The 9,148-nt window shown below is 48.7% G+C and overlaps 1 protein-coding gene across 1 annotated transcript; it reads right to left on the reverse strand.

The window, feature by feature from the left end:
- Positions 1-1,619: 1,619 nt before the first annotated feature.
- On the reverse strand, positions 1,620-3,011 carry LOC144162127 (uncharacterized). Its single transcript, XM_077692618.1, has 2 exons — positions 2,796-3,011; positions 1,620-2,180 (listed from the first exon to the last, which is right to left on the reverse strand). Exons 1-2 carry the CDS (start codon positions 2,998-3,000, stop codon positions 1,960-1,962), a joined length of 426 nt encoding a protein of 141 aa, XP_077548744.1. The 5' UTR covers positions 3,001-3,011; the 3' UTR covers positions 1,620-1,959.
- Positions 3,012-9,148: the final 6,137 nt, after the last annotated feature.

Consider the following 9,148-nt stretch of genomic DNA (forward strand, 5'->3'; position numbering starts at 1 on the left):
CTTGCAATCCACTTCAAAGAAATAAATCTCTATTCGCGCTAGTCGCGTCTTTATAAGAGCCAGGTATTAGTCGCGGTATTTTCCTGGCGTCTTTTCTTTTTCTCTTGAAGTTACAGTACTATCTAGTCTTAACGGAATGACGCCCATTGTTGGGTTTGAAACCGATGGAAGCCCTAGCTGCGTTCATTTTCCTGCTGGAAGCGAAAAGCGAAAACACCCGAATGTTGAAAGAAGCGTAGTTGCGCAACCTCACATACTGTAAAATAATTTGCACCCATTTTATCTATAACTAACACGGTTACACCCTATCAAAAAATAAAGAAAAACATCTTTGTCAGGGTGTAATTAACGATAAAAACCCTTTCGAAGAGCCTGTTCTATACAGGGTGCTATAAACGACAAAACACATTAAAGGGTATTTTCTTTTAGTTGCTATGCAAGGCTGTAAGGGTGTTAGTTGTAGACAGTGATTCACACCCTAAGGTTGTATATGACTTAACAGTGCACCGCAAAGGTTTTCCGCTGGACACATCCCGAAAGCCCCCCCCCCCCCCCCCCCCTCTCCCAATGCACTGACACAAAATTTTGAAAGCGAGATAACTTCGGAGATAGATTGGTGGGAACACATATACATCATCTGCAAAATATCAGCGGCGAATACAGCCTAGAACATATTTAAAATCAATTTTAAAGTGTGCGAAACGCAACCGAGCAGCCAGCAGAGGACCACGCGCAATCGACATCCCGAAGATATTGTGTAAATAAACAACATCCAAACACGTCACGAGTTTGTGTTTGCCGCTTCCGCACTGCCGGCGTTTTTCGCCGGCTCGCCCGGCTCGCCGCTCCAATCGGAGGGCCGGAGGGCGGAGCTTCTGCTCTCGAGAACGAACGACCCGATCGTTGGCGGCGGAGGCGCCGTGAATCGTGATTTCGTCAGCTCATTGGGCAGCTGGCCGCGACCACAGTTCTACAGCGATTCCAGGCACTCTGTTTCTATTACTGTTCATTACCATTGGATGCGAAAACGCGCCGGAGGCACGAAAAGCCCACTCAGCTAGCCGCACGGTCGCTGTGCAGGCGGCGGCCACGGCCGCGAAGTGGCCCAGGCCGGCGCAGGTAGCTCGAGTGATAGCTTGTTACCGCTGCACGAAACTGTCCCCAAGTCCCGACCATGGTGGCTTACATGAGAAAGGAGTTAATGATGCGATGGCGGGTTGCATTAGAAATTGTCATCTGCACCGCTTACGAGAGCGGCACTCGAATATCCGCCGCAGTGCTAAGCCGAACACTCTGTAAGCGGACCTGTAGGCAGACCAGCCGGCCGGCCGGCTGCTCCCAGCGCGCGTCTTGCCACCCACCGTCTAGAGCGTCGCGCGTCGTTCTTTAGCCGCGGTAGCATTTGCACTCGCAGCGCCTGCGTCACATCCACGGTCGCTTTTTTATTAAGCGCCTCACGACATCAGTACGTGGGCGCATTCGCAGAAACTGCCGTCGATGCGGATTCGACAGTGCTACGGCGGCTCTGCTCTGTGACTGTGATATCCCTCCGACGGTCACGTGGTCAGCTTTGTTCATACAAAATCCACAAAATCCATCGTTTCGCGGCACTCGCTGAAACCGAAACTGCGACTGGCCGCATTGAAAATGCCTCTAATTAAACAACCGTCGTACGCTGAAGCTAATGAGGTTTCTACAGGTTATAAGTAGGTCACTAGCTACTTATCGCAACAAAAAAAAAAAAACAAGATGCAAAATTTTTGTGTCAGTGCCCCTTTAACCGGCACTGCGACCGGAATAACACTGGTCCGTAGAATTTGGGGCGATGCGGGGTATTGCGCTATTATGTATTTATTGTGGAACTCCTGGCCGTGTTCCGAGCCTTTCCTTCACTCCATGTGTTTCCTCGACTGGGCTGAGCGGAGGATACAGGCAATGATTTTACAGGCGAAAATCGCCTTAAGGGATCTCCCCGGCGGGAGGCTCGCGAGTGGAGGAGGAATTCAGAATATCAGGGTCCGCGTCGTTTGCAAAATCTTCACGGCTGTAGTATGGCTTCAGTTGCCCCTTGAACATGGGATACGGGTAACACACTCTCTGGGCCGGATCGCAGTAAAGATGCTTCCCGCATTCAGATGAGCCGGGGCAACGCCCGGGTATTGTGCATGGCTCGCCGATGGCTGCAAAGAAGAGCGATTGGAACATTGAAGGGAAGTTTTAATGACCCTCCTCACGTGATCATCGCAGCTACTGGCTCTCTAACCTTTTCTCATCGACATCTGTCGATGGCAACAAAGAAGAGCGATTGAAATGGAGCAATCCAATACAGAAAAAAGCGAAATGACGCAATCGGATGTTCGCCGGCTTCATAATGCGAGGTAACCAGGTTCGATTCCGGTCATCGGAAGTGTTTTTTATTTTCCTTCGGCGTTTTCGCGTTAAAGACGCCATCAGCATGGAAACTATCATTCCCTTCATTTCCGCCTCTCTCTCATCGTCTCTCCTTTTTGTTTTCTCAGTTAAGCAGTGGACAGGTAGGATGACCAGCTTAAACCAGGATCACCAACAACATCTGGTAGACCGGGCGAGAGAGGCCGCCCAAACCCAGGGATTCCTGGTCTAATGAGGTCCCCCACCGGCAATGGTCAACCGAACAACTTTGGCTGCTCCAATAAACGCTTATTCCTCCTCCTCGTCTCAATAAAGACACACCTCTCTCCTTGTTTGCTGCCTGACCAATCGTAGAACTCTACCTACTAACTACGGACAGTCGGTAAGGCGAAGAACATACTCACTGATCTGCCTGACGCACTGGTTGCAACAGCCGCAGAAGCCAGCGCCAAACGCGATTCGCCCCTTGCAGTGCTTAGGCACCGGTGGGCACGGGTGCTGGAACTTCGTGCACATCCAGCTGGGGCAAGGGCAGCACAGGGACCGAGGCACCGCCAAGACCACGAGAGCGCACAGTTTCACCGACAAAGGCACGGCCACGTGGAACATCTTGCTATGGCTGCTGGCACTTGCGTGGCAGAAATATTTTAACACGAAAGTGTATTATTCCGGGATTCACGAAGATTTCACTTAAGTCACATCCGTCACGGAAGTGACGCCAGTACAACGAAGCAAGCGGCCTGTAAAGGGTGCACCCCTGCACACAGGATCTCCTTGCGGGGAAGCAACCTTTATTACTAAAGAGTACTAAAGAGTGCAGGTATCACAGAGGAAGTTAACTTCAAGACTGTCGAGGGGACGAAAAGATTAGAATGCTGGTGGACGAAAAGCAGAGAGGGGAATATTGCCTAGGACAGTTACCACCTGTAACCGGAAAAAAAGTATTTTGTGCCTAATAAGCTTTTGTGCCTGCCCTAAGCAGCGCTAGTACTGAACCAAGAGTGTAAAACATGGATATATTAGTCCTTTTTGGTAAGATGACATGTCATCACCCCGCTACAAAGGGGAAACCAATAGCAATCATCAGCAATCATCATCATCAGTACGTTATTTTCGGGTTGTTCGTTTTCGGTTTTTATATTTTAACACGAGAGCGTTTCATGCCGAGATACACAGAGATTTGACTGACGTCATATCCGTCACAGAAATGATGCCAGTACACCTTTTCCGAAGCGACCCGGAAGCAGGACGTCGCTCGCCAAGCACACCCACAAGGCAACTGCCGACCCGCAAATCATGTTCAGCTGCAGGTTTGCTGCACATCTCACTTTCGTGTTCTAGCGATACCTATGATTGAGGAATCAACCGCAGTTTTTTCGAGGATGGTTATACGCCACAGGTAAAACAATAAAAACAAGGAGAGCCTACACACAAACAACTTAGTCCTTTTTCTGCTCTAATAAAGCCACACAGAGAGTTGTTTTGTTCACTGTAATATCCACTAAAATGCGAGTGCACACAGGGATCTGAAGGAACCATTTTTGTCGAGAAACCGACGCTCTTGTTATTTTCGGTTTTATCGTAAATTGTCAATTCGGTGCGGGCTTGGCGTGGGAGGAAAAAACCTTGAAAGGAGAGAGAGGATAAAGTACTTCGAAAATTCCGAGGGGGGAAGGGGGAGGGTTCGGACACCGAAACACCCCACTGGCTACGCCTCTGGCTCCTGGGTAAAGAGGACATGAAGACAAAATGCAACTTTGTTCAACCTGAAAGAGCTAGCCTTCTGTAACTCATTCAGCTCCACTCCGACCACGAAAGACGCTTCTTTTTACTGAAAAGAACGCAACAAATCTTTAAAAAACCGGGCCATCTCAACTAACGTGAAACCTGAGGAGGAGCGAAGCATGCAGTAAAGATTTCAGAAGCTACTGTCAACAAGAAACTATACTCAAACATAAAATAAAACAAATTAAACTCTCTGCGGCACCCTCAGTCACGCGAGGGGCTTACCGGCACTTTGGCGCCTGCACAGCAGCCTCACTCAGAAGACTTCCAAACGAACCCCTCCTTTCGCTACCCTAACCCTTAGCGCAGACCCGTCAACAGTGGAGCGGCGACTAATAAGTACCTTCTTTCCCCATGCTGCCACCTCTCCAACCTCTCCACTTTCAATTATTGGTCTTCCTCACCCTGACCCTGACTTCGAGCTATCTTTTACAGCGGCCGAGTTACTCATCGCAATTCGCTAGAAACTGCCTCATTCTGCGCCCGGTCATGACGGGGTCACGTGGCAGCACCTCCGAAGCATCCCGTCTGAGGCCTTGGAACATCTTTTATGTCAGATCAATGACCTCTTGGAGCACGGGCAAGTGCCAGGCTTATTTTTCCCATCGCCAAGCCCAACAAGGCTTTCAGTGAAATCAAGAACCTTAGGCCGATCTTCCTCACTCCTGCCATTTGAAAATTGATTGAGCGACTTATCAACAATCTGCTGCCACGTTACTTAAAATATGACCAACAGTATGTTCACCCAGCCCAAACAGGCTTCCGACCCAATGTTGGCACGCATGATAGCCTGCCGCTACTGCGCAGGGTAATTAACCGCCTACCATCGCGGTACCCCTCATCTCATCATGGCGGTTGATCTGCGAAAGGCGTTTGACAACGTCCGCCACCAGGTCATTCTAGGGGAACTGGCTGGTGCCTACCCTAGTGCCCGTACGCAAAATTTGATAAGAGCATTTTTCCAAATCCGGCCTGTACGCCTTCACGGTTCGCACGCTGGATAACACTACCGGTATTTCCCGATTACCCGGTCCCCATTGCACCCTGGCGGTGACCAGCACCTGATACTTATACGCCCAGCAAAAATATAGAGCGTAGTAACACATCATTGCGACAACGGCAAATCCGACGCCTCCAAAGGGATCGCCTTCAGAACGAACTTGACATTTTCACGGACGCAAGCAGAAACCATCACGGTGCTGGCCTTGCTTGGCCATGCCCTGAGGCCCGGTTCTCCCATGGTATACCCCCCCCCCCCAAGTGCTTTCCCGGAAGCAAATGATGCTTTATTCACTGAGAAATAAGGCAATTTAAGCCAAAATTTTAAATCTCCCGCTAAAATTGCAGATTTCGTCACGTGAACAATGGCGTCATAGGAGCCGGTCCATGAAATAGATACTTAGTATGTCGACTCCATATAGCACCCACACGCGGGAGTCGACCGAGACGGCGGCCATTTTAAAAATACTAGTAAAACCTAGTGCACCCGCAGCCCTAGTCATGGAATCGCCTGATCCGGAGAACAAAACTCTCGCCGAGGAGCTCGGGCTTGCATTTAACAACCTCACACCACTTGAACGCTCAATGCTTCTAAGTGCACGAGCGGCAAGAGTTGTGGGATACGCGGTGGACGGGAAAGCGACCGTTCCGCGATAGCCACAACAGACGAACGCCCAGCCGTCGGCACGGCTGCCTCGTCAGCCCCGTCGCGACGGACGAATACAGACTGGTACGTATGTGCCGTATTTTCAATTTCAGTAGCAGTATCGCTTATGCCAGTTGGCCGGTATCGTGTATGGAAAGCCGTTCGCTCGAGCTCTCTGCTCCGACCAGAAAGATTCGAGCGTCAATGCGCGGTGTGTACGGCAATTTTTTTCCCCAAGGTCAGAGCGCTTTTGACGAAGTCGGCGACGAGCGCCAGCATGTCCGGGTCCCTGCCGTAATCACTTCCTCGGAAATGAAGCGAGCACACTCGTACTTCCTTTAGCTCTCTTTCTCCTCCGTTTGCAAAGTTCACAAAACGTAGCCACTTGCTTCGCCGAGGTTCGTCGTTGGGCAGCACATGAAAGGAGATCTCACCGGCGGGGATGTCGCACCCCCTCGACGATTTGCCCGTACTACATGGGCATTTCAAAACACAGCAACGAAATTTCATTGTAAAGTACTCGAACAAACTGAAGTTTTCAGTGGTTGTAAACTGTAAACGAGCTCGTAACGACAGCAGCAAGCCAACACGACCTCCATACCGAAACCTGTGCGACGAGTGGCACTATCTCGTTGCTGCTCTGTGTTCCTTACTCCCCTTGTTTCTATTTTTACTTTTGCTGGTTGGCGATATGACGGCCAACCTCCTGTGAAGGGATTACGATACCAAGCAAGGTCGCGGCTGTGCGTGCTGGGACGGTTCGTTGGCCCCGAAGAGCCTCGAACCCGAAAATTCGTCTGCGCGACGGTGGCGATGGCGAGATGTCGAGTTCGGCTGGCGGTAGTTTCGTACGCATTGGCATACACGCTTGCGTGTTCGTTCGGAACTTCAACTGTTTACTCCACCGTTCTTTGTCATAAAAAGAATGTGCAGTATGTTTCACGGGCATTTAGCTCGCTATGCAAACTGTAAGCCCTGTCTAACATGCGTTTGCTTTTGCCGGCCTCCGCCAATCGCAGAGCATTCTCCAGTGACATCATAGGTTCTGTTGCAGAAAATGAGCTGGTGGGTCGCATGGTCATTTCCTTTTTTCCTAATTATGTAGCTTATTTGAGCGAAGTTTGCGTGATAAGTGGTGTCGTTATGGTTCTAACGAGGCAATCTTTCGAATGAACCAAACTTGTGTTTTCTCTTCATGGCTCCTTTAACTCTTTCGCTACCGCGCCTATCAAAATCGATCAATTTGATCGATACTTTTGGGAGCGCGTTTTCATAGCTTTCCAGGCGTTGCTCGAACAAGTAAAGCTGTTTGGAGTTCGATCAGAAAATGGCCTTTCAAAATCAGTTTTGTTTTCATTTTTGCAACAAAAACGTGATATATATATATATATATATATATATATATATATATATATATATATATATATATATATATAAAGTACAAGTAAGGAGTCGGATACACAGCAAGAACAATAACAAACAAGGTTTGTTTGTTATTGTTTTTGCTGTGTATCCGACTCTTTACTGATACTATTTCGGCGCGCTTTGTGAGTTTTATCTTTCTCTAGATTGTTTTATATATATATATATATATATATATATATATATATATATATATATATATATATATATATATATATATATATATATATATATATATATCCTGAGATAAAAAATAAAAAGCAACGCACTTTGGTTTATCCAGTTTTCACTAGATGGCGCTAGCTCTCTAGGAAGCAAGACTTTTAGTTTTTATTTCTTTACAGGCGTGACACATAGCTCAAATAAGCAAACTAGGCCGTTCTAAACATCGATATGTATTTGTAAAACCTGTCGTATTGGTGTACGATAGCTTTTAAAGGGACACTGAAGTGAATTTGTCAAGCTCCCGTTTTTGCTTGCACTGCGTAGACTGGCTCAAATTAGCACACTTTTCATCGTTTATCCGGTTGACAAATCGGTAATTATTTTACAAAGCGCGAAAGAAGAAAAACTACCATGCGCGGTTTGCGGCGGCCGCACCAACTAAAGCTGTGACGTTGGGAGGAGCCGCACCGTGATTGGACGATGCCCAAGGTAAGCAACCTAACAAGTTTCGGTTTCGGTTTCGGTTCTGTAAAACACAACCGGTGGCGTTGTTGGATGGGCATTCTGAATAACTCAGTAATCATCGTACCGCGCTTCTGCCATGTTGTCACCTGTAAAAATGCATACAGATAAGCCTCCCAGGACGGCTTGGAATCGTAGCATTCACTAGCCGAGGCCTACGCAGTGCATGGACGCCCTCCGCGTACCCGCAGACGCCCAAATGTCATGCGCTTTTCCCCCATATTTGGAGCTTGCCTCACTCATGCCTGTACCGTAAAAAGCGTGTTCGCACCAGGCCAAGGGTCTGTTCATTCTGGCCGGTGCCCACTGCCCGCAAGCAGTCGGTGCTTATGGCAACAGCACGCCAACGAGAACTCGCTAGCGCGCCAGTGCCAGCCTGCGCGCGTTCTGTGAACTAGTTCGTGGAGCCATGAACGTTGCGGCCCAAAAAAAGGTGAACTCAATGTAGAAAACATCGGCAGAAAACGAAAAAGTTAACTTACAAAAAAAAAAAAGCACGTACCCGCGGGGATTCGAACTCGTGACTCGCAAAACATTCGCGGTGACATACCTAGCGCCTCAGAGCACTCGGCCACGGAACGGGCTCTTCTGGCCTTGGTAATATAAGGTATATATTGTACAACAAGTTTACACTTTTATTTAGTTTTGGCATTTCAAGCAGCTTAGGTGACTATTTGTTGTATTGCGCTCGTGCAGTAAGCGTCCCCCGAGTTTCCACAATAGCTCAGGTCTAGCAATTGCATTTCGTAGACGGAAAAGCGTTCGCAGATGCGTAGTCGTGCTGCTGACCGCTGTGCTTGTTCGCCCAGCGCAAAAAAGTGCTTCCCGCACCCTATTTTTACGCTGTACGGTAAAAATATCAGTTGATTTTATTTCCTTAGCACCTATATTGAATTCGCTGACTCTTCTCCCGCCTTCAAGAGGCCTTATATTTTCCTACTGGCGTACCAGTCAGCGAAGCGTCGCATGTGCGCTTGTGCAGTGCTTGTGTGAAGCGACCTTGACTTGGAGCTAGATACAGTGTACAAACTAACCAAGTAAAGAAAGGCCCATTCTTCCATTCACAAACGTGTCCTGGCTTCGTTTCAACTGAGCGAACGAATTGCGACGACCCGTCGGCGGCCGGCGGACGAAACGCTGGGCCGACTGACTCTGTCGAAGGCCGGGGAGCCGTGCAGTAGCGCAGCCAATTGCGAGCTCGGCTCCTCTCGACGTCAC

Source organism: Haemaphysalis longicornis, unplaced genomic scaffold (assembly GCF_048455015.1).
Source record: "Haemaphysalis longicornis isolate Haplotype H1 unplaced genomic scaffold, Haemaphysalis longicornis Haplotype H1 scaffold_12, whole genome shotgun sequence".
Classification (NCBI taxonomy): Eukaryota; Metazoa; Arthropoda; class Arachnida; order Ixodida; family Ixodidae; genus Haemaphysalis; species Haemaphysalis longicornis.